The sequence below is a fragment of the Excalfactoria chinensis genome, chromosome 26 (assembly GCF_039878825.1).
Source record: "Excalfactoria chinensis isolate bCotChi1 chromosome 26, bCotChi1.hap2, whole genome shotgun sequence".
Lineage (NCBI taxonomy): Eukaryota > Metazoa > Chordata > Aves > Galliformes > Phasianidae > Excalfactoria > Excalfactoria chinensis.
Window position 1 is genome coordinate 270,675 of NC_092850.1, and position 25,800 is coordinate 296,474.

General features: G+C 47.7%; 1 protein-coding gene across 2 annotated transcripts; it reads right to left on the bottom strand.

The window, feature by feature from the left end:
• Nucleotides 1–1,228: 1,228 nt before the first annotated feature.
• On the bottom strand, nucleotides 1,229–25,047 carry HOMER3 (homer scaffold protein 3). Of its 2 annotated transcripts, none has more exons than XM_072357655.1 (9): nucleotides 24,760–25,047; nucleotides 15,084–15,240; nucleotides 14,061–14,192; nucleotides 13,518–13,625; nucleotides 10,016–10,137; nucleotides 8,953–9,109; nucleotides 7,021–7,131; nucleotides 6,579–6,659; nucleotides 1,229–5,732 (listed from the first exon to the last, which is right to left on the bottom strand). In XM_072357655.1, exons 1-9 carry the CDS (start codon nucleotides 24,762–24,764, stop codon nucleotides 5,544–5,546), a joined length of 1,062 nt encoding a protein of 353 aa, XP_072213756.1. In that variant the 5' UTR covers nucleotides 24,765–25,047; the 3' UTR covers nucleotides 1,229–5,543. The 2 variants fall into 2 exon arrangements, with proteins under 2 accessions (XP_072213756.1, XP_072213755.1); XM_072357654.1 differs by lacking the exon at nucleotides 24,760–25,047 and adding an exon at nucleotides 16,790–16,929.
• Nucleotides 25,048–25,800: the final 753 nt, after the last annotated feature.

The window sequence follows — 25,800 nt, forward strand, 5'->3', positions numbered from 1 at the left end:
AACTGTGAGCGCTGCACTAGACTGCTGCAGTGCTCATCCCCAGCCCTTCAGCTCTGCTGATTGCATCAAGTGGTCTCTGCAAGCATTAGAGATCAGAGCTATTGTGTGCAGTGCAGCACATTCACAAGCCGAATCTCCAGCCATCCTTCCAAATCCTCCCTTACTATTGAGGCCTAAGCACAGATTCCTTTTGTAGGATACCAAACTTCCCAGTGTCATTTTTTGTATTCCCAGGCCCAAACATCATAAGCTGTGCTGCTTTTAGACGTATTAGACCACAGGAGAGGTGGCATTAATGCCAACGATTTGTAGACTCAGTGTTTTCATCTGCCCATAACAAGGTCAGGACTTCAGTATCTCCAACCAGTAAAGCTACAGAGAGAACATTCATCTCACATGTGCCTTTTTCTGTCTGTTGTCTGACAGGCTTTGAAACCCTGTTAGCTCGCTACTGGTGGAAACATAAGGCAGAGCATAAAGACAGCATCCTCTCTCACTTGCTGCTCTACCAGCACTTGGGAATAATAAGGCTGTAATGGGATGAAGAGAGTGCTGAGGCTGAGAGGCCGCCCTGTTCTCTCTGGGGCGCACAGGTGTTATAGGCAAAAAAAATCTGCAAGGTGGAAAACTTAACAAATGGGTGACAATTCCCATTCATGGCAGCCTAGTGGCAAATCCCTACTGGCAAATCCCAGTGACCTACAAGGAAAGTGGCTCCTGGAACAGTCAGTGCTGCAGAACCATTCCCTGTACACCCTGGGGACACAGATGATGCCATGGGGACAGAACTGATACAAGCCTTCCATCCCCTTCGACCTGGCAACTCCCTGCAGCTGAGGTTGACAGCAGCATCAGAGGAAATTGAATCTGGTCTCTTTGATTCTCACTCCCCAGGCTTGTGCTTAGCTGGGGAGCTGAGAGGCTGTGAACAGTGAATCAGTTGTGAGCTGACTGAAATGTTGCTCCTTTAGATTACCTGTTGCTGGAGCTGACACATCTATCGTCTGGAGTGCTGTTCTTACTGCAAGTATCTCGTTTCCAGAATGATTCCAGCTGCTGCTTTCTTGGTAGGGTGGTGGGAAGCTGATGGAGGAGGTAGGACCTTGTGCAGAGATGCTTAGTGCTGTAGCTCATGTTCTTTTCCCTTGGAGCAGAGACTGCCTTTACACACCACAATCTAATAAGGATAATAATTATAAATTACTCTGGGAAAGGAGGCTGTGAAGCTCACTGGAATTTGGGGCTTTATTATGAGCTCATGGACATTTTCCAAAACACACATTTAATTGCCGTGCCTTCTCTGGTGCACACAGAAATCATCTTCCAGTGCCTGCATGTGGCGGGGGGGGGGTGTTACACTCATAGAGGATGCTTTCCTGTGCTGTCAACTGTAAACAGACAATCTCTGAACTAAAAATAACCTACCCTCCAAGTAACAGCCCATCTGATTTCTGTATCCCAGCCCATACGCAGGGAGCTCAAAAGGGTTAGGTCACTTATTTTGGTGCTATTTAATCACCAGTTCCCCCAAGTCTGATCCTTTGGCAGTTTAAGACAAAGTGCCTAGCTGCTTCCCCTCCAGCAAGAACTTGCTTCAGTGTGCTCTTACCAAAATACAGGTATTGAAGTCAGTATGTTAAGCAGCTTTGCTATGAGATTACCTAAAGCCACATCACACATTATAAAGGGGGCTCTACGGCACTACTTTGGAAAGATTTTACCTCCAAAATCACTCACAGACTTAAGGTTATTAACCAGCCCACCCTGTGCTGGCCTTTCCTTCTCTTGGCTGTTCAGGTACCTTGTAGATGCCAGTAATTGAGGTCCGACAGCCCTGCAGGAAGGGTGATTGCTTCATGGAAGAGGAAGAATGAAAGCCTTGAAAGACAAGGGAGTTTGCCAGTGGCAGAGCTGGTGGCAGTTTAGTTTCCTGACTGCCAGGCCTGCTCTAGGCCTGGACTGGGTTTGCATTCATTCCTGTTCAGCCTGGGAGGCCTGTATTGGCATCTGTCAGATGGAGTTTGCATTAGACATCCTTTTTCTGAGGCTCTATTATTGGCACGTCCTGTAATAGCAAAGCTTCGTTTCCTCTTGCTGAGCTGGCCAGAAGGGCCTTTGTCTCAGGTCCACATTCAGAGCAGATCAGACTCACTGCTAATACTGCCCAGAACTTTGGGCCAGGAGAGCATGGCTGCAAGGTTTTTGTTTGCATCTTCATCTCACATGTGAGCCATTTTCTGAATGTTCTCTTTATTAATGTTCTGCTTAGGATTTCTATAAATAATTAAGAACCTCATTTGCTCAAAGAATTAGGTCTCTCAAGGTACCTGAAATCAGTAGCAGCTTTCCTCCAGCAAGGAAGCAACTGTTACTTAGTTCCTGACAGTAATTGTTACTGTGAGACAGAAGCAAAACAAACTGCAGCCTTGCCATTCCAAACTGGCTTTTGTAACACAAGATTCTCTTCTTTTGAAGCAAGAGAAGCATAAACAGGGAAGGAGTGGGGGCTGGAAAGAGCACGGTGGGGATGTGTTAGAGAGCTGTTGCTCTGAAACACTATGGGATTCCTTTTTAAATGCTCATTAGAATGGGGCAGATGGAATTAGTGCTTTGCTGCTGTATTATCTCCAGTAGACCTGCCTCATTGCTAACTGCAGATTTAGGGCATTTGTGGAAATAGCTGGTGATGAATGGGTTTTCATTAGTTTAGAAGAGGGAAGACTGCAAAGGAAAGTGCCTCCCAGAACCATCCATCACACTGCCCTGCAATGCCTCAGTAAAAGACTTTTAACAAATGCTGAGCACAGGACAGATCTCATAAAAAAAGCCACTGTTGAGATTATTCTGGCAAGGAAGAGAATTGCATCTAGTACCCTTGGGGAAGTGTCTAAAGTAAAATGACCTCTGTTCCTGGTTCTTGACAATGGAAGTGCACAGGGAGGACTGTGACTACAAGAAAAAGCAGGGCACAGCAAACGCATGTGAAGTACTGCTGGCCTCAAGGTATGCTGTGTGCAGGGAAACCGTGTCCTGCATCCTGTCAGGGAGCTGGCAGCTTGGCAGCTCCAAGTTTCCAGAGGCAGACAGCACTGAGTATGGCAGGCTTCAGCTCGAGGGCATGAAATACATATAGAAGAGACTTAATAGCATAAGAGCCAGGTCTCACCCTGCACTTCTGCCTGACCCTGGTCAGGGCAGGTCATGGGGGGAAGCAGCAGACAGCAGGTACTCTCTGAAGCACCATGCTGCAGCTTGCATCTGCCTCTCTCCCACTCAGTCATGCAGCAGCTTGACTCTGGTCCTCTCCCTTGTCTTTAGGAGCAGCCTCCCTCAGCAGAGCTGACTCACCCAGGTGTGGCACTGCTGGCCAGGTCAGCCCTGATCAATGAGCAGCACGACACAGGCATGGGCTCAGATGCAGAGCACGGGCAGAATCTGTATCCAGCTCCACCTTGTGGGGCACAGCCACGGAAAAGAAGAGTGAGAGAGCAGTGACAATCAGAATGTAAACTTTTGGCTTACTTTTTCTTTCATACTCCAAGCCCCTCCTCCATCACCCCATATTACAGCAACAGATGCAGACAAAACAGGCCTTTCTTGGAGCTGATCTCTATTTCAAAGAAGGCTGCTCCTGTTGGAATAAAATGTGAACACTGCAATGGATTGGGATACAAGTCCCCAGAAAACTTTGCCAGCCAGCTTCTTTCCCTTCTTAAATACCCTGAAATATTACTACAACAGCTCCACCCCTACACAGCTGTGAGAAAACTTCATGCAAAACAAAATAAAACAGAAACCAATACCAACAAAAACAACAGAATATTAAAAAGAAAAAACAAGAAAATTATCCTCCAAACAGAAACGCCCCTCCCTGGCTACACAGGTCTGGAACTTTCAGTGTTTCCTCATCATCCCTGTGCTAGGGATGGGCTTTGCCTAGACATAATCCAGCACAGAGTCACCAGCAATTCTCCACTCCAGCAGATTCCCAAGGTGCCAGACCTAGTCCTGTCCCAACTCGCAGAAGATGTGGGTTCCTCTCTTGGTCACCCGGTGAGTGAAAGGACAGGGAGGCCCTGAGGAACTGCACTGCCTTGATGCTGGTCTGCCCAGGACTGTCTGGATGCAGAGAAGGCATGACATGGCAGCCAGTGCTTGCTAAGTAATTACGGGTTCTGCAGACCTGGGAAACATTCCCAGGATTACTGCTGTCTTTGCCTAACCTATAGCAGCAAAGAGGGCAAAAAACAACCACAAAATCCATATCAGCACTCCTGTAAGGTTACTATCTACTTCTACACAGACACTGCTTTGTCATTCAGCACGGGGCTATGCATGCTCCTAAGTAACTACGGGGGCTCAAAGGACACCATGAGAGAGACATGACTTTTCAGGTTTCTGCAGTGTCTCCCTCGGGCCCTGCTCGATTCCTACAACTAGACAACATCTACAGTAACCCACAGACTTCCCACAGGCCCCACAGGGCACTGGTCCCAGCATGCTCCAAATGCCTCCTGTTCTCATTTAATCTGGCTAAGCATGGCAAGCTGGGACCTGTACCCTTCAAAAGGAACACTGCTCATCTGACACAGAGCAGGACATCTCTGTGGACTGTTTCCCTATAAAAGAGAGGGGGGAAAAAAGAACCCAAACAAGAGCAACTGTGATTTGCTCCATTTAATTTCAATTAACTACAGCCCTTAGAGGCCAGGAGAGATGCCAATCTAGCAGTTGGTTGGCCATCCCCTTGGGCATGTCCCATTTCTCAAATGCCCCTTTCCCAACCAGGCCTTCGCTCTCAGCTTAAAGATGTTTTAAGAATTCATTAAATCCCACTGTGTTAAAACTAATAAGAGCTTTAAAACCTGCAGTTCTCTTTTCCTCTGGAGGCTGGAACTGAACAGCACTTGGGCAGGCAAGCACCCTGCTCTGCAGTGGTGACTCTGCTACCTCTGTAAGCTCCTGACAGCAACCAGTGTTGTTGCATCCTGTTAGAAAGACGTGATGTAGTTAGGGCTGGAAAAGGAGCTAGTGAACTCCTCAAAGTGCTGATACCTCTTTTCCCTCCTCTAAGTTGGGAAATAAGCAGCTTATTTTGCAAAAGGCAAGTGGTTCCCTAAAAAACTACTGAAAAAAAAAGATGCAAAGGCTGCTCAGCCCCTTCCCTTAGAAAACTGTAAAAATGTTGGAGACACAGTGAGACACAGTGTGGCAGCAGGGAGGCTGGGAAGGCAGCAGAGGGACAGCTGCTGTCTCTGGACCGTGCCACAGCCATGACAAGGTCCAGAGAAGCTTGGCTGTGACTTGTAGATGCTTCCTGTGGAGGATACAGGAGCTCAGGCCCTCTCTGCTCTCCAGCTCATTGTTCAGTGGGCAGTAAGTGGCTGCGGCTGGTCACCACACTGTCCAGGCAGCTGCTGGTATGTTGGCATGTCCTGCCCAAACAGACCTCAAGGCTGTTCTGTGATCAAAATTGCTGTCAGTGACCAGTCCCAGGTCAGGCTCCCCTCTTCCGGAGGTGTCTCCTCTGAGCATGCTGCTGCTCAGTTGCTCTCCACCAGCTTGGCTAGTCCTTGCCGGATCTCACTGAGCTCAAAAATCTTCACGTCCATTATCTCTGCCACCTTGGTGACCTCATTCTGGATCTTCTCCCTCTCAGACAGGGTCTCTGCCAGCGTCTGCTCGGCCAGGTGAAGGCGGCGCTCCAGCTCTGCATTGCGTGCCTCCAGCTCCTGCCAAAGGACACAATTGCAGTGAGGTGGCTGCCCCAGCACTGATACGTGCTGCCCACAGATCACCACACTTATCTCCACCAAACAGTTCCATCAGCATCCCAGCACAAGGTTGCCCACACCCAGACATCGCAGGTCTGCATCAGCTCTCTCAATGGGGGCCCTCCCTATGTTAAGCCACAGGATGCCAGCATGCAAACGCATATGAACACGTGTCTCCAAACCCAGTCATCTGCATGCAGTTTGAACGGTGTTATAAATGTGGATTTCCTCACAAACTGATCTTCAAGACTGATGGCATCTGATAGAAATACTATCCTGGCATGAAAAGCAGCGCCTGGGTACAGGGCTGAGCCCTGTGACAGTTCCCTTCCTTCTTCAGTAACTCAGATAAGCAAATGCAGGCAGTGCCCCCAGAGACTGCACAGATCGTGCTTCCATCTGTGTTCCTGCCCCGAGGTGCAGAGCAGCTTGCATCCCTCCTGCCAGGCAGATTGAGCCATGACTCTTTTCCCTCAGCCATTGCAGGCCATCCAGCAGGCTGAGCAGGACTTGAGGGATGCACAGGATACCACCATCCCACTTGTGTCCCATGTCAGGTCTACATGCAATAGGTAGAAGAGAGTTTGTGCAGGTTGGGTTTGTCACTGCCCGCTGATGGCATCCTGTCTAGCATCCCTGAGGGACACAAATTGTGTGGAGGAGGGCAGCCATAGACAAGGACCAGTCCCCATCATCCAGAGGCAGTGTTAAGTTTGGCAGCTCTGTGACATTTACTCTTAAGCTCAAAGGAGAAATGGTCTCTCTGCTCCAAGTGCAGAGGTGCCCCAGGTCTGTCACCATTACCTGGAGCTTCTGTAGTGTCTCCTCACGCTCGCCCTCTGCTTCCCATCGGCCGCACTTTTGGCTTTTCAGCATCTGAATCTCCTAAAACACAAAGAGGAAGAGCATCACACCAGATCCGCCTTTGTCCCAGTAGGTCCAGCTTCCAGCTCCCACCACATATCTCAACAAAGGCTCCTTCCCTTGCTCCAAAGGTCATGTAACCATACACAGCTCCAAAGTTTAGCTTCCCTAATACTCTTTTTCAAACTTCCATTCCTATTGCACCTGTTGCCACACTCTAACCCCCTGTCCTGTGCTGGCTTATGAAGGCTCCTGGCTTGCATAGCATCATGTGCAACAGCATGAGGTACCAATCTCAGAGAAGCTATGATTGACAGACAGGGTGTTGGTGATTGACAGGCCACCCAGACTCAGGTTTTCCTCTGCTTCATGGGGATATTACCTCATCCTTAGCCTTGATCAGCAGTTCCAGTTCTTCCAGGGTTTGGCTCAGCTCTTCCTTGTTGTTCTCACTGGAGGAGTCATGAGCCCCCTGTGACTCCAGTTCTGCTACCTACACAGAAGAAAGGGAGATATGCTCAGAGATACAGGCATGTCCCTACATCTTATCACTAACAGGCATTTTCTGTCAAGTTCTGGACTTTTCACAAACACAACTGATCTTGTAACAGGGTAACAGCTCATCTCCTGTAGTTGTTGGGAAAAATAATTCCCTCCTGCTCTGCATAGATCATACACAAAAACACACTGCAGCAAAATCCTGTTTAGAGTCTCTGTCTCTGCTTTCTCCTGCAGTCTTGCACTTACAGCAAATACTGACTGGCTGACATCAAGCACACGAGCCCATAGTTCATAGCAACGGTCAGATCCAGCGCCATTTACACCCCCAGGTACATACTGCTGTGGGCAAGGGAGGTACTGCAGTTTGCTCAGAGCAGAGCTGGTGGGAAGGGTTTTGTCCGAGTGTGCTTCCCATTCCCAAAGAATTCAGCCCAGTGGCTTAAATTATTCATGAAAAAGATTCATTTTTAAAGTCTAGTCAGAAAGTCTGCAGCAGCTGCTGAGGAGGCCTGAGCTCTCAAAGGGCTTGTGCTGAGCTTTGCAAGTGCAGCTCCAGCACTGAGTACTCTCACGTTGACACACTGGAATCCAAACACTTCCCCGCAGACAAAGGAAGCCTGCACTAGGATTCATGCAACTGTGGCCATGAGCTGTGAGGTTCACATACTTACAGCCAGAATCAACCAGCTCTGGTCCCAAAACATCCTGGTTTAGCAACAACTGTCTGGATGTTTCAATGAGTTTGTTTATTCAGTGATTCTAGAAAGTCCCCACTGGCCACTCCTCATTCATGAAAACCTAACTCCTGTCTACGAGAACAGCCACCAAACAGCTGAGAATTCACAGAGCGATGGCAAGGAAATGGAAGTTCATGCCAACCAGCCCTGAAAATGCACATACACATAGGCACAGATCTCAGTTAAACTTAAAGCAGGTTCCTGCTGCAGAAAAGAAAATTTGCTCTGTGCAACTCTTTTATTGTCTGACTCCAGCGCTAAGAATTAGGAAAAGGCACAGTGAATCCTGAGGGATGGTTGTTTACTGCATAGACTGGCCACACAACAGCCATCAAGTGGGAACAGCTGTTAATTGCTATAAAACCCTGCTGTCTTTTGAATGCACGATCTAGAAGTGAAATGCCTTTACACTTCCCTCTCCAGGGCTCCAGAGTCCTTTCCCAGTGGAATTCGAACTGTCCTAACATGCTTTCTTGAATGCATTGCAGCTCCTCCCTTCCAAGAAACCCAACCGTGTGACTGTCACTCCTCTGCCCAGATGCACACAGGCCTCCTCAGTTGATCTGCAACCTCTCTGACGTTACGTAGGTCAAAAGATCCTATTATGCCAACTGAACAAGTGCTTGTTTGTACTGTGCCACCCGGGTTTCATGATGTTACAGCTTAGATTCCAGCTAATTATAGCAGATAGAGCAATATTCATCCTTTCTGCAAGCAGCCAAAAGGCTGTCCTGATGCCCAGCTCTGGAGGAAAACAGGCCTTACTCAGCAGTGCTGGCAGCTAGGAACTATCTTGGAGAATCTGAAGGGCAGCCAGTATTCTTAGTGCTCTGGTTTCCTCCCTTTATCTACAGGGACTCTGCACACTCCCAGGTTGCTCCGCAGAATAAAGGAGCTCTTGTGAGAAGTCCCTAGTTGCGTGACCTTATTCCTTGACACATCTTCCCTGCCAGACTCACACAGCATCCTGAATTTGACACCCATGGAAACTGATGGGAGAACAGGGTCAAGGGCACCATCTGGCTCTGGAACAGGGTTTCCTCTGACCCGTTCTACAAGGGCCCTCCTGTGCTCACCCGCTGCCGCAGTGTTTCCGTCTCTTCTTGATACGCAGCCAGCTGCTTCTTCCACTGGTCCACATTGGCATTGGCTTCATGGAGAGCAGCCACAAGTTTGCTGTTGTTGTCCTGAAGGCTAAAGAATTCAGCTTCCCACTGGACCTCACTCACTGAACTGTGTAAAAGAACAGGGAAGTGTACAGGACAGCATGAGAGTCTCGTTATAAAGGTTTTGTTCCCTCCTATTGCAAATGTGCACTGAAATCATGCTCCTGGAAATGCTGGGCAGCTCTCTACCCTGCACAGCTCTTTATTTGGTTTACTTCTCAAATTTAAACGCATCCCCCAGTCCTTGAATCTGCTTCTCTGTCCTTTAGCCTCTGATAATATTCAACTCTGAGGTCATGTGTGTTTTCTTGAAACTGCAGAAACCACACTGTGTGATTAATGGTTGGGGGGGTGGCGGCAATATAGGATTGTGAATCCATTTTTCAATCCCTGTTGGATCTGAGTTTGCTTTGAGTAAAACCCCACCACCCAACTTGGGAGAAGGTAGCAAAGGACACTTGCTTTTAATTTAAAAATATTCTAAGTGTTCAGCTGGGAGCTCAGCAGGAGCCCCAGGGTAGAATCCAGCCCAGAGTCTTTGGAACAGACAAAGACAAAGCAGCAGGGACTTCGCTGGAATCCTCAGGGGAATTAACACAAATGCAGCCATAGGCCAGCTGGAAAAGTGTGAACATCCTCTGGTATCACAGACTACTGATTGGTAGATAACTGGTATGAACCCATCCCTGCTGCAGGCACAAAGGATCCTCCTTCCCATCCTGCATGAACAGCAGATTTCACCTCTGAACTGAAAAATACTTTTAGTTGGGGAGAAATTATTAGAGTGGAGGATCTGGACAGCAGCAAACTTAGGGCATTATTTGGCTAACCAAACAAGTATTGTGGGGTGAACAGCATCTGGGCTGAGACCGCTTGGTTATTCAGGGGCTCTCTGAGCACTAGGAGAACAGAACATGCTTCAAATCCTGCCAGAACAGAGAATTTAGAAGCCAGGAACTCCTAGCAGCCTCACCCTTCTGAAAGCATCTTCTTCAGACGCTCCTTCTCTGTGCTTATCTCAACATCAGCACTTTGGCTCCGGAATAGTTTATCTTCTCCTGGTCCATTAGAGCTGATGATGGGACTGGGAAGTACCTGAGGTGTGAGGAAGAGGTGGTTATCATATGGCAGTATGGTTATCATATGGCAGTGAAGACAAACACTGTGGCCACAGGATCCCTGCAAACTCATTCACAGCCTGGGTTCACAGGCTCTCATTTCCTGTGGCCTATAGGTTGAGGGAGGTGTACAGCTCAACAGAATCAGTCACGGTTCATGGTGTAATTATGACCTCAGAAACCATACAGACACTGGGCTTTTTCTTGGACAGGGAAGCTGTTGTCTGTCCTGCTCAGCTCTTCCAGCAGCTGCCCTGCTCTGCTTCCATGTCTTCCCTTTCCCTGCCTCCATGCTATGTTGGGGCAGTGATCCCAGTGCACAGACACCCTGAACAGGTGGGCTCACAGTTTGCCCACACCAGCTCTTCCTCCCTCCTGACTTGAGGTACTGAATTCTCTGGCCCTCAACTTTGCCTTGACAAATGCCAGTGATGTTACAGCCTGTAATTTGAGTCCCATGGCTGTGCCCAACATGACAAGCTGCTCAAGCTGGCTGTTTCAGAGTTTACTGAATTCTTAACACGATTTTCTTGCTGGCTCTCAGAGCAACGCAAAGACTTAATAAACTCTGAACACAGACCTAGCTATGCCACCTGGGTTCAGCTGCAACTCGCTTCAGTACACTGAACTAAGACACCATGTACCACTGGAATTGCAAGGCTCAAGGGAGGGAAACTCTGCTACTGCAGAGATATTCTGTCACTCAGTTTTCAAAGGTGTGGAAGAAGAGACTCATACTCCCCAAGCATACCCCCTTCTCTAATAGCTCCATGTTCCTGTGCAAATAGGAGGCAGAAGAGATGGATTCACCCTCCCATCTCTGGATGTGTTTAAAAACCTTTTGAATATGGTGCTCAGGGACATGACTTAGTGGAGGGTTGTTAGAGTTAGGGTAGGATGGTTAAGTAGCGGTTGGACTCAATGATCTCTAAGGTTTTTTCCAACCTGAGCAATTCTGTGATTCTATAACAGCAAAGTAGCGATGAAAATGCAAAATCCAAAGTAGACTTTACATCCTTCAGTCTCTCCAGAAGACTCTGTCTTCATGGTCTCCTCACATAGCAGGGAAGAAACTTGGCACAGACATGGCAAACTGAGCTATAAAAAGACTCTGTGAGTAATGAGACTTTGGGATTCTTAGTTGAGGGCTGTGAGACCAGGTGGCTGGTGAGCCCACTGGAGTTGAAGGTAGCCCTTAAAAGTCTGTGATAAGGACAGCCACCTGTCTTCAGAGTCATCTGACATCTAAAAATAGAGGCAGACTGGACCACAAGATGTATTGAACACTGGCTTCAAGAAGCCTTCCAAAGGGCAATCGAGAAGCAAGACCTGCAAAATACAACCCTGCCTCATCTTGCCCCATAAGGGCTTTTTATAGGTGGAGAAACTGAGGCAGGCAAGGTGCAAACGTTTCTGTTCTGGTCTGTCAGCCCCTGTGAGTTCAGCTGAAACTGATAACAGTTGAAGATGCTCCACGATGTTTTGTTGCTCTGTGATGGAGATGCTAAAATAGGATGGGGACTGACCTAAAAGGTACTAGAGGATGGAAGAGAGCTGCTGTCCTGGGATTTCCTCTTAAGTCTGAAGCCTAAATTAGCTAGTGCAAATGCAGAAAATCAGAGAGCCCTGATTTAATTTCAGGAGACAGATCTGCTCTCTGCTCACTTGCAAACAGAAGAACAATCAATTATTGAAGGATGAAGCTCATGTTTGAAGCTGTATTAATGCAGAGACTGAAAACCAGTAGTAGGAGATGATGTACATACAGGCTGGGGGAAGCAGGACAAGATCTGCATGCCCACATGGCAGCAGACGCTGCATGTATTGTGTGCTGGCTGCCAGATGGCTGCAGGCAGGGGTCATGCATACCTATGTGCAAGTCCTCCTATGGAGAGATGAGACATGCTGAATGGGAAGGGTGAGCATGGGCTTACACTGAGGCCATTTTAGCACTGCTGAGTCAAGTATGAAGAATGAACTGAGCCTTAGGCCACTTCCAAGACGTGTGCCAAACCACCTCCTGATCACCTCATCCCTTCTGCCATAGCTGTGCATGGGAAATGGACACATCCTATTTTGACATCGGTTGCATTCTGCCTGATGTAAACAGAATAGCAAAGAGTTTCTCCACTTCCACCTTGCCTCCCAGCCAGGGAAGCTCTCACAGTTGCAGCTGAACACGAATCTGTCTTGGCTCTGCTATGAATGCTCTATACAACTCTCTTATTCAATTGCCACATATTAAGATGGGACTAAGCCAAAACCTAGGTGAGTTTTTCCCATTTTTCCATTGCACGTGACATTTCCAGTCTTTTCAGAGCCACTGCTTCTACCTCCCCCTGTTTTCCCTACAGGCCAAGGTACTGTTCACACTCCTTCCTCCTCCTGTTGCCATTCCATCTGTATTCAAGCCAGAGAACGCAGCATCCTCCATCCTACAGCTCCTTTCCTTCTGCCAAGAGCTCAGTGAAGTACATAACCACCTCTGGAGAGCACTATTTGGGAGGGCAACTTCACCATCATTGCTAAACTGCTGCAACACGAGAAAAAGCGATGGGTAGACATCTCCACAGCTTATTTTCTCCTCTCCACCCTCCTGCTGCTGGAATTGATTTAGTTATACAGGGAGACAGGCAGCAATTGCAAGTGTGACAAATGTGAGAATGATAAGTGATGGGCTTAAGCTTTCTGGTCTGGGGAAAAACTAAATTGAATGACTGGTAGCCATGCCTGCATCTCGACCTCAGTGAAGATTTCCCCAAGGTGGAACACAGTGATTTCTGCACGGATTGCACAGCTCCTTCTACAGTGGAAACAGGACAGAAATGGAAGAAGTCTAGCAGGGTAAATCACTTTGTCTTTCTGAGACTGGCACCCAGAGACACTTGGGAGAGGAACTCCCCTGCAGCCCCAGCAAGGGAACAAAAATAGCTGGAAGTGCCACGTATCTTTCCTCTTATCTTCTTCAGCCAGGCTATGTGCATTCCTGCATGTTGCTTGCCCATTACTGCCAATAACTCTAAAGAAAATAAAGCCTAGACCCACTACAACCACCACTAACAGAAAACCCAAGACCTCCTCCAGCATGGTTTTATCAAGACAAATGTTTAACTGACAAAGAGGGAGGAGTGTAAACCTTCCTAAGAACTCCACTTAAGCTGTAATTATTTTATCTACTTCATGTGCTTCAGTAGAGCGACTACAGGGCCACAGGTGTCATCAGAAAGAAACCCCAACCCCAGTGCCTATCAAAAAAGCCTTTGGGCCAAAAAGACAGAAGCAAAAGTTGCTAGAGAAGATCAGCATAGTGACCATTTTCCCTAGCAGCCACTGCTCATGCTCATTCCCAAGCATTACCTGGTGAGATGTGATATTCAGGGCAGGATTGGTCAGCTCTGTTTTATCCTGGGACTTCTCCCTTGCCAAACGTGCTGCCTCTTTCACTTCTTGGAACTTCTCTGCAAACTATAAGGGAGCAGAAAAGTCACTGTACTGCTAAACTGAAACGTAGAACAAATTAGAATCAATGTCTGGGTTACTCCTCCCATCTGTTATTTCATTTTATGTGCTTCCAATTTCATCTTCAATTAATATTTGGATTGAGGAAATAATCCCTACCTGCCCATGATTCCAGCACTCAGAAGTGTGAGAGTAGCTAGAAATAATCAGGGAGCCCTAAATCCAAATTCATTTTGTAACATTCAAATACTCTATAAAGATTACTTTAAGCTTCTTCCTTGTATCTTTGTATCCAGAATCAGGTTTTAGAACACTGAGAACAGCACTATATCAGGATCCCAATGTTGTTTTTTTTCCACCTGAAGCTGATCTCTCTCCTTTTGGGTTTCAAGGATATTGGTCTTATGGGGATCAGGTCTCTACCAGCATCTGCCATATTACCTGGGAGAGGTGTTGCTCTGAAGCAAAGCCCAATCCATACACTGTGTTGGCTCGGCTATCCGCCCACTGTCCGAATTTCTGCGATGTCTTTGTGAAGGTCATGTTGGGAGTGATGGTGCTGTTGATGATCGCCTGTGGAGAGAGGCAAGAATGAGTTAGAGAAAACTCCATTCTGCTGCCCCAGGGTGTAGTGTGGAATCACCCCAATTAGTAGGTGATCAATTCTACTAGGGTAGAAGCTCTGCTTTTAATGTATAAAACAGCTATTTGGGGTTCTGGTGATCAAAAGTCTTTCTAGTCTAGCTATGAAACACACACAAGTGTGAATCTTCTTGTCTACTGTAAGAAAAAATAAATAAGAAAGCCTGAACATTACAAGCTTCATTGGGCCTCCATTGCTGGAAGAGAAGATGCAGAAAGTCTTTGGGGGCTGAACAACTTTCTGATGTTCTCCACTTTCATGGCAAGTAGGAATTAAAAAAACATAAAGTAAAAGGCTTAGACTGCACTTAGCACAAGCTATTACAAAACACTGTTGGTTGGGGTAGCAACACGATAAACCACTTGTGAAGACTGCAGAATCCTTGCTGCTGGAGGTCTTGAGAAACAAGTCAGAAAAATCTCTATCAAGAACAGCTGAGGGAGAATTAACCTTGTCTTGGGGGTAGCAGCTGAACAGACTGCCTCACCTCTGTTTGTTCACTCTGTCTACACGGGTCCGTTTTAGCACAGGACCAGGGCTCTTAGAAAGATCTCGTTTGCATGCTCAAAGAGGAGTCAAGGGGAGAGGGAGAAGAAAGCACATTAAGCACACTTCTCATTAGCACAGGGTCTAGTGTCCAATACTGATCACATTCAAGTGTGGAGGCAGCGTTTTATCTTCCATTCCTTGCAGTAAAGATGTCAGAGTGCCCCATGCTGGAAACTAATCAACGTGACACAGAAAGCATCAATTGCAGAACAGACATTGGTTGGAGACAAACTTGCTTTCAAACTGTGATGCTGTCAGCAAATGCTCCCTACCTTGGTGCCTCCCACACTGATGATCCGGTACACATTGCGTGTGGCGTCGTAAAAATAGGAGACAGTCAAGGCATGTTTGCTGGCAGGGATCCAGTTTCTTTTGGTGGCAGGGTCTATTTGGAAAACATGGGCTCTGGTGCTGAAGATTGGCTGCTCCCTGCAACAGAGATGAACAGAGCTGTAAGAGCAGAGGGGAAGCTGAGCAACAGGGGAAGTGGACCGACTTTCTGGTATTTGCATTGCATAATGCATCACCAGTGGCACTTCTGCTATTTGCCTCCAATCTAGAGATATGTGACAGCAGGAGCTAAGCACAGTAGCTCATACGGACATAGTAACAAAGCCACCAAGGGTGTTTAACTATAGGCAGAGGTTTTTACCTTCCTCTGGATCATCCCTTGTCCTCACACATTCCCAAAGACCACAGTCATACCAGCATCAGTACCCTGAGCTTAGCAAGGCTTACATGCACATTCACTCAGGGATCAGCATTCAACTTGCAGGTAGAAACACAAACAGGACATCACAATCTTGTGTTCTGCTTACCAGATGGTCCTACACAACACAGCTGGTGTGGCAAAATTAAGCTAACAATTAGTGTTTATATTATTTTTAGCCTGCTTTGAAGTTTTCCTTCGCTATCCCTTAGCACATAAGCATACAGTTCATGGTGACTTCACCAGCTCTGTGATTCTCTGGCTGCTATGCTGCTTGCACTTCACAAGATATCTCTGAGCTGGAGCTCTGGGAAGACAGATGGATGAATAGATGGAGGATGGGTTTGGGCTGTGAACACAAGAAGTGCCTTCCCCTCAGCACAGCTCTTCCTCCCTTGACTCATGCTTGGGAAGCACATCCTGCAGTGAGAGGTCATGCTGCAGGATTAAAAGCAAGTCACTTAAGAATGAATTAAAGGAAGCGCTTTGCCACACAATGCGCAGCTGCTGCATGAAAGCAAGTACTGCCTGGATTTTGTAACCAGTAATATCTGAGCTGAACTAAGGAACTGAATCTCAGGCATCAGGATGTAATCTGAGCATTTCAAGAGGCAGGAAGAAATGTTTCCATGACACAACAGACCAGGTGCATCAGGGCTTGCATTTGACTTTGTCTCCATTTTACTTTGTTTTAAACCCAAAGCACTGGCCATTTCCACACTTAAATTCAGCGAAGCCTGGGGTGCTTGGATATATCCCATAACTTCTTGGCTGGGTAAAACAGCTGCAAACAAAGCATAGTCACAATCCTGTGACATGCAAGTCCCCAAAACCCAGAAATTCATTTCCAGCCTATTTTAAGATCTCACAGCTGCAATGAACTGAACAAGATGACTGACTGTACCTGGTGCCTTCTGAAAGCATCAACAAAACATAGGAAGGAAATAAAATCCTCCCTTCGACCTCCCTTTTTCCAGCCTTGTCTGTTGGTTACAGTCCTGTCTCAGATCTCTTATTCAGAAGAAGCCTGCACAAGGGTCTGAACCAGACACTCCTGAGCATTCTCTCTGTCTGGTTTAATTCCACCACAGTTTGTTTTTCAAACGAGACTCAAATTCTCTGGGCTCCACTAACAGATACTATATTTTGTGTGGATCGTGACTTATCCTTCAAGGCACGGGATTTACAGAGCTAGGGAAAATGAATGTTTCTGCACCTTCACCCCCAAGTCCTGGGCTAGTGTCAGAAAGAACAAAGGAAGGACATTACCTAGTTGTTGACATTTGTTAGTAAGTGTAAGACAGGCTACAGGCCAGTGGAGTTAGTATACGTCTCTCTTCCAGCAGCTTCCTTCTCAGGTCTCCTAGCTGGATTGAGACTCCTTTTTGGTTTTGCCTCCACAGTGATTCATTTCCTAGCGATGAAAAAAGTCAGCTGTTATTTATCACACAGAACACAGACAGAGTGTTCAACCAGGCAGCACTTTGGGGGTTTGTTTGTCCCGAACTCACAGAGCTTGTAATTTGTAATGATCTCTCGTCACTGAACAAGTTTTCTTTCCCCGCCATGGGAGATAATTGGGTGAGCTGTGTAACTGGAGCAACTCCCTCTAGCAGCAGGAGCCAGCTGTTGGGAGTGGGCCACAGAGGAGCCTGGAAGGCTCTGATGTTTCCAGTCATGCACACGTGATGCTGGCTGCAGTGACACCGTGACGAAAAGCCCTTCTCAGAGATCACCCCTCACATGCACAGCAGTTATTCCTGTGCTCACTGCTTACCAGCAATGCCTGCTCCTGGAACCAATGGAAACCATCCTGCTGACCGCAGCAGGTTTCAGACCAAGTGATGTATGTAACAGCCCCTGCCACGTGCTTTGACAGAGCTCCCAGACCCTTCTCTGATTGCAGGGACAGTGCTGTAGTAGCACCTGGGGGTTACTTTCCTTCTTAACACCAGGAACGGAAAATAAAATGCCACTGGAATGTCTATCAGAATAGCCCATCTTCACAGTGGTTTGCTTACATTTTTTCCACTTGCATGAGGCTGACTTGGCTGCTTGCTTACCCAGAACACAGACCTCGGGCATGCATGCCCATTCCCTGCTCTCAGGTACAAGGAGATACGCACCACTGATGGTGTCAGTGGGGAAGGGAGCTCTGCTTTCATGCCTTTATGAGATCACTGCTGTCTCAACACTTCTCATATGTTTCTTCCTGCCTTATGGTCTTCCCTGGAGCAACAAAACTTCATGCTGTCTCTGACAGGTCTTTCCCTTTCAGTTACAAATGTGAAAGTCACACAGACTTCAGCAGCAAGCTGCGAGATACACCAGATGTGCTTTGTTTCCAACAGAAAGCAAACTGCCACCAGCAGCAGCAGGGCATGTCTATGACTACACCTACCTACTCAGTGCCAAGGAGGGAACTCCAGCATCTGTCTCCCTCTGAAGGAATTAAAACGTTCTGTTTCACATCTCCCCTCCCCTCACTGTAAACAGGAACAGTTGCTGCCGATTTGCACGTCCCTAATAATGGATTCTTAAGATAGCATTACGAGACCAACATGTTATTGCCTTCTCATAACCACCTGAGTACAGCAGCAGCCTGGCATGTGAACAATGCTTTCTAGGAAGCAGATCCTGAAGCTTTGTAGGTAGTGATTGAGGAGAGCTTTGTGCTCTGCTTGGGAACAGCGCTGAGATGTTCACGCTCTTTTTGCCTTCCTTGTGGAGAGTGGGGAAAAAAGATGTTTCTTTGAAACCCAGCAAAATGATACAGAATCTATCTAGCTAGTAAAGGCATTTATTGCACAGGATGCTGGCTAGTGTGGAAACCTTCCTTTCAGTACTAACATACTTGTTTGACAAGGTTAAAGCAGACACTATGCAACAAAAGCTCTCCTAGGGTCTAAATGGTGAAGTACAAGAAAAATAGAGAGTAGGCAGCAGTAACTGAGAGAGGGAAAAAAAAGCAAGGTGTGAGAACAGGGGAGGGGAGCTCTGGGAAGGTCCTGACAACAGAGCCTGCATAGTCTGCAGATCTAGGGGTACATATCTAACAAGGCACCAATGAGAATGCCTCCCCACCTTACCCTCTTTGAAGTTCCTCATCAGGAGGGAACCACAGCGGGGTTTGACACAGCTTGGCACAGCTGAGTGGGTTAGCAAGGTGGGGGCACAAGGAATGCTGAGGGGCACTGGCATACCTGCTGGAGGAAGTTCAGAGCAAGACAAGCGTAAGTGCTGAAAGCTGTATCTGAGATGCATGAGCAGGGTAATGTCTGAAGACCAGCCACCTGTGATCAGCTTGCTTCTGGCCAAGCTGCTGGCCTCTTGTTTCCAAAACCACTACAAAGCACTTAAAAATAGTCTCGAAAGTGGCTAGGATTCAAACTGTCATGTTCTCTTTCCCACTACAGTCCTCCTTCCCCTGCGTTTTTAAGTGCCTAAGCTAGGCTCACCACACATCCCTAAATGCTGCCTCTTCTTTTCCTGCTCCCAGCTGGGAGTCCCTGTAACAACTAATCCAGCTATTCCTATCGTGCTCTTTGTAGCACCAGAGCACCTGGCTCCAGGATGATGCCTGACTCAGCTACCTCCTTTTGTTGGTTCTCCTTAGAGAGGCTGGAAGAAAGTCACTGGGTGTCTGGGGATGACATGGGAGCAGAAGGGATGGATCAATCACAGCTGATTTGCTCAGTGAGTGGAGTTCGACCCAGTGGTCCTTAAGATGACATACAAAAATGCACGCTGGTCTCATTTCTACCTTGATTCTTATATTATTCTCATCACTACAGTGTCCAAATTGATTTCTTAATGAATAGCTGTTTATTTCACCATTGCTATGATAGCAAATCATTATTTGTCCTCTTATTTTATGGCCCCAATAGAGTAGTAATGACCGAGAGCCAAAGGGACTGAGTTGGCCAACACTGAGTGAGGGGGCTCACCATGTTGGGACACATCAAAATGCTGCCAAGACCCTGGAGGAGAATACCCTGCAAGCAATGCCACGTGCCAAGGAGGTACAGATGGCATCAGTTCATTCTCTTGCACTAGTGCCACGTTTCACCTGTGGGGGAATGCTGAGCAGAAAAAGTGCCACAATCTGGAGGAGATTAAAACCAGTGCTGCCTCTCCAATTCTGTGTAATCTGAACACATATGTCAGTAGATTTATGGACTGTCCTTGAGTGTCCTGGATGGATACAGGTTCTTTATAGGCCTGTAAGCCTGTTCCTAAGTAAGATCTTCTGAAGAAATCCAGTGCTTCTGCAGACAGAACACACCAGAGAATCTCCCCTGCAACAGAAAAGGAAATAAGCCACCTCCAAGAGAAGCCTGTCCAAAAGAGCCTCCAGCTGTGCCTGTTCAGGGGCAGCACCAGGCACTGGCACCAGCTCTGTTCCCCTGAAGCACTGCAGTGCATGTGCCACATGGAGCAGCACATCCCCAGGCTCACCACACCACAATACAACCCCCAAGCTGAAGCAGAGCTCCTGACAACAGGGAGCTCCTCTGTCCAGCTCTACCACACAGACCATCTTGCAGAGAGGTCTCAGCACACATCTACACCTGCAGCAGAGAGTCACCATTAATTCCTTTGCTTGAGATGTCTTTAGTGGGAGGATTTTACAAAGCACTTTCTCTAATCCTCGCTAGAGAAATACTCTCAATCCAGCAGATGGGTTTAATAACCAAACAGGAACCAAAAAGAGATTCTTTTTGCTTAGAAGGCACAGACAGAGCTGGGAACAGAAATCCAACAGCACCGCGGCAGCTCCTGTGTTTCAATGTATGCTGTCTTCCCTTTGTCACACCCCAATTCCAGCTGCCTGTTGGGTTCTTTACACAGCACTGGTCTTCTCAGAGAAACAACCTTTTGCTGCATTTACTTTTGGGGAGTATTTCCAGTGCAAACACCGCCTCTTTAGGAAAATCCCATTTGACAGTTACAGGCTCGCTCTCCTCAGTGGGTCCCCAAACCTAAAGGCAACTGCTGAAATCCAGCCTTCCTGCCAGTCCTCGTTGAAAGGAAAAGAGGGAGAAGAATAAACCCTTTTATTATTTCCATCTTTAAACGCTCTTTGCTTCAGATCTTTTATGGCACCCAGCAACGTCTTTGCTCAGTAGCTTCTACACAGGGCGTGGGGAGGTGTTTCTGACTGCACCGCTGCATTTGGCTCATGCTTTGTGTCCTTGTTTTTTCTCCATTTTTCCTGTGCAATCTGGAGGATTTTTCCTACTGAGAATCTTTTCTTTTTTTCCCCCTTAGTAATTCTGGCCTCACAATCCTGTCTACCCACCTAAAACACGCCTATTTAGTTAACCAAATTACTTACTGCCTCCTGCCCACCTGTCCCCTTTGCTGCATGACCAGATAGAAATCTTGCTATGTTTGCTTTGGAAAGGGAAGCTTTTAGAGTCACCATTCCCCAAACAGATGCTGCACTTAAAGCAGCAGCTGGGATGTGCTGGGGAGGCTGAGCTCAGTCCTCATTAACTGCATTTGCCTTGGTGTTCCTGGATAGGGTTCAGCCAAGGGCACCTCTAGAGGTTCACGTGCTGCTCCCCCTCTCTTTCACTGCAGCTTCTCTTTGCAGGGACATTCATTTACTTGTCAGAGAAAGAAGTCTCTGCATTTGGACACAGAGAGGGTGATCATTTTAAATACCTCGCTCTGCATCCAGGCAGTCTGCAGCTCCCTTTCATCTAAAAACCAAATCAGAAATGCCATATGAGAAACCACAAAGTACCCTACCAGCAGAATCATTTGTTTCTGTGAACTGTGGGCACAACATTGCACAGGTACAAGGGTAGGAAGGGGCTCTGGGGTGTGATAGCAGCGGGATACCATTAAGAGCAGAGACCTAGGGATGTATTTTTGCACTGTGGCTGGACTCAGTGCACAGCCATGCAAGTCCCCAGAAAAGAAGTCATCTGATGAAGGTCCATGGACAGCATTAGGTAAGGATTTCCCAGCTGCTGTGGTGCAAACTTTGCAGTTCTCACTGTAATCTTTCCTAAAGTCCTTTCTCTCCAAGGACTACTTTCCTGGATGGGTCTTGCTTGAGCAGAGCAGAAGGGGGTACGTGAGAGCATGTGAGCACCAAAGATATGTGGCTCAGCTCTGGCGCCTGGCCCAGCACCACGCTGAGTCAGCTGGGAGGCCGTGCTGGCTGCGTCAGGGCTGTGCCTGCTGCTGATCAGCAGCCAGCACGCTCTCATGTGAAAAAGCCCACTATGCAGTGCAGTCCTGGGTAATTTGAGGGAGGGGGACGGCTGGGACAGGCTGGGGGGGGGGGGGGGGGGAAATGCATTTCAGCCTGCCAGGGCCCGGTATTTCAAAAGGCAGAACTGGAGCATAGAGAGGACGTGAGAACCAGTTTCCTCCTCCACTGCTGTCTATCTTTGTTTCCTTTTATCTTCCCTCAGCAGCCTGAATAGCTGATGACTGCATGTCAGTGCTTTCCGAGGAAGTGTGGACTAACAGGACTGCAGAATCAAACCTCATTTCTTTCTCATTGCCTTTATCCTGGAAGTCTAACTTTTCCCCAAGTCAGAGACTGGGTCTCACTACCTCCAGAGCCTATGAAAGCTATTGCTTCCTCACAAGTGGGTGCACAGGGTGTGCATGGATACTGCCTGCCTCGGATTTGGGTACTGATCTGCTGCAAAAGTTTGGGAAGGCTGGCTCACAGCCCTTTGCTCCAACCACCAGGCAGGTTTTCAGGCCCTCTGTGCTACAGCCTTGCTTTCATTCAGTGCTGCATCGTGTCACCTTGGGCAAAATGCTTAGATACTGCTGGAGTCCAGGTGGGACCAGCAGAGGCCAGACTTCTCTATTGGCAGCCACACAGGGAAGGCTGAGCAGTGAAGCTCCGGCAGCGGGAGCTGGAAGCTGGCTGTGTGCTGCTTTCCCTGTGGCCTCCCCCAACTCCCAAGAGATTACCCAGCAGGGTTTAGCATAGGAATGAAAAGCAGCTGCCTCCTGGCCTGCCTGCAGATAAAGGGCAGCAAAGGAATCCCAGCTGAATATGCTCCTGTTGGGAACAGCAGCAAGCAGGCAAGGTCAGGCACAGAGAACGGGGATCAAGGGCATTTAGAGACATACATATCCGTTGTTTATTTTTTCCCCTCTCTCAGAAACCAGTCTCTATCTACAGAGCATTTTGGCTGCTGAACACTCTGCAATTGGGTGTCTGTAACACAACCTACACATTCACTTTCCTGAGACATCTATTACTTCTGCCACTGAGCATCAACAGTTCTTTCTTTTGACGCACACAGACCATTGCTGGAAGTCTGCAGAGCACTTACAGCTAGAAAACAGCAGAGCTAGACTGAAACTAAACAATTCTTCTTACATTCCAGAAGAAAAAAAACAAACCCAAACATGTTCGGTAATAACTAGAACCAAAGAAGTGGACATATACATGAACTCCAAAATGTATTCTGCCTCTGCTTCTTCACTGGGAGCCACAGGACCCAGCTGGCTTCCAGCACACATGCCTGCTTTCCCTCACTCAAACAGCCCTCTGAGCTCTGCTGCCATTTGCAACCTGTGCTTGCAAAAGCTCCACAAGCACAACCAGCACAAGGGCCAGCTCTATCTGCTGCTCACAGTGCAGAGGCGCTACACACAAGAGCAGGTGAACTCTTTGATAAGTGGGAAAACTCTATACTAATCAAATTACAAGTTGTGTCTACTCGTGCTTCTCTCTGCTTAAGTGGTTAGTAGAGTCAGAGAAATTTAAATGCTTACTGAAGTCACAGCTGGGACCCAACTGCATTCACTTCCCTTGCAATCAAGTGCTATTTACAACTATACTCTTCAGAGAGGAAGTGCTAGTGTGCTAATACATGAGTCCAAGGGCAGTTTGCCTGTGAAAAGCAGAATGTGATGTTACCAAAGACATCTAACATGGAGGAACAAAGCCCAGAATCCCTGCTTCAAAAATAAGTCAACTACAACCAACTGCCAGAACATCATTTGAAGGTGGGACACTTTTAATCCCTTCTGTATTGAGAGGAATCTAAATGCTGCTAAAAGCTACTTAATATCCCCATGTGATCAACATAACAAGCAAAAAGACCTTTTAACTCAGGAGACAAGTGGAATTGTGGGTGGAAATGTCATCTCTGGCTTAGTTTTGCTAGTATAGTTACACGGGGAGATCGAAGCAGACTGAGATGATGACATCAGCTGAGAGATTCAGAGCTGGTGGTCTGAAATCACAATGAATGCTGGATGTTAACTGTAGCTGTTCCAAGAAGGGTTCATCCCCTGCCCCTGGGAAACACACTGAGCTGTCACAACTGCCTGCTACGCCCTTCCTGGCACTTCTGGAAGCTTTACTGTAACTTTGTGCATCACAGGGAAAGTTAGAGGAAAACAAGGACACTTTCTGCTTTAACCTGAATCAGCGCATACTCACCGACTTCAAAGGGTCTACGCCTGCTTCACACTGCTGTCACTTTTGATTCCTCGCCTCTACCTGTTCTGTGTCTTGAAGGTGTGTCTGCCTGCTCGATCGTTTTGTCTAGATAGTCCACGAGGAATATCAACAAGAGGAAAACAAGCCTCTAAGAATCTGACTTATTTGCCTTGTAATGCCAAACCCACACAGTTGGAGGGGGTTGATCAGACAGATCCACTGTGCTTCCAAACAACCACAAAGAGTTTAACGCACAAGAAACTCCCAACAATGTGTCAGGTCCTTCAGCTTACATGACTGAGATTTATAAATAGGGCATAAATTAAATACCAGGCTAAGCTCCTATTTCCATGCCAAAATCCACTGCCACATCCACACAGCATTATTTCATTATGGGACAATCGGAGCAGAGGTTTTCAATCAGCTTTGTACCCATTCAGAAATGCAAACAGGATCCATTTTTCCTGAGTGCCAAAGCGACCACAGCTGAATAAGATCCCTTAACTCCCAACTGTTGGAAAACTTTGTGAACGCAGCCCAGACCCACCCAGCCTCACACTTTGGGTTCTGTACATCATATGTATCACTAAAGGCTTCCCTTATGTAGGTGTTTAAAGAAGTTGCAGTGATTTGCAATCATTTACCTTCTAATAACCAAAGTATAAAGCTAAGTCTAAACTTTCAAGCTCACGGTGTGGGGAAAAACAATGCAATCTAAAGCCATTTCTTTTGCAGTTACGTTAAAAATAGCTCAGCTGCCATGAATAATAAATGCAACTCAAGAATAAGAAAGTGCCAGTCTCACCCCATCTTTGCCTGGGTGTCAGCTCCTTTTCTCTGCCGTCTTTTCTTCAGCTGCCTTAGATTCTCTCCACGTTCTGATTTATTTCTCCCTTCCTCTTTCTTTCTCTGTCTCTCTCCGGATCCGGATGCTCTTTAAATTTCCTCCGGAATTTCACTTTGAAATCTGCTAGTTTTGCGGTCGGCTCCAAACGCCCGGCAACCCCCGGCCTTGCGGGGCACCGAGGACAGGGGCGGCCCGGACCCCCCCGGCCTGCCGGAGCCCACACCCAGCGGCGGCCCCGTGCGCTCCGCGGGGAACTCGGGCACTACCCCGGCCGCTGCGCTCCCCAGCAGCTCCCCCTGCGTTCTGGCTCCCAGGCTCCCTCCTTCCCTTCAGCATGGGAGGGGAGCAGCAGGATTAGGTGGTGCTTTTGCAAGCGCTTTTAGACAAAGCCGTCTGCTCGCTGCTGCTCCGGCAGCCTCGCAAGTTTCTCCCCGCAGCCCAAGAAGCCACCGCTGCCGCTTGTCCTTCTGGATCGCGATTTCTTTCTTCCCTCACCCGTATTGTAGTGGGTTTTTTGGGTTTTTTTCCCCTTCTCTCTCCTATTCGCTTCCTCTCTCTTGCAACTGCCCCATCTCGGTCACATTTCTCCGCTCCTTCTCTCGACTTTATTCCAGGGGCTGGTGCTGGCTCGGCGGCACCACCTGCCGGGCACAGCGAGCAGAGCTGGGCGCAGCCGAACAACGCGGCCACAGCCCGGTGCCACAGCCGGGCACCACTGGAGGGGCTCTGGATACCCATAGGAAAAGGAAAAATAGCAAAAAAAACCAACACCAAACCAACCAGCCAACAAGGCAAACAAAAAACCCCATGTGATCTTAGTCTGGATATATACTATCAGAAACAGGTCCCTCCTTGTTTAGCTGACGCACCCAGGGGCAGAGAGGTGCCCCGCTGACCACCTGCCCGGCTCACTGAGCAGAGGGCTCACAGCTAAGCCATGAGAAAGAACAGAACTGTTTCATTTTGAAAGAATCCAAGTGCTTAAATCCATCAAAGCAT

Bases quoted from the DNA above. Each gene is read 5' to 3' on its own strand.
- HOMER3 (XM_072357654.1), bottom strand. The intron at 14,193-15,083 runs GTAGGGAGCATT...CTCTCTCCACAG, and splicing joins TCAGTGTGGGAGGCACCAAG to GCGATCATCAACAGCACCAT. The intron at 13,626-14,060 runs GTAATATGGCAG...GCTCCCTTATAG, and splicing joins CAGAGCAACACCTCTCCCAG to TTTGCAGAGAAGTTCCAAGA.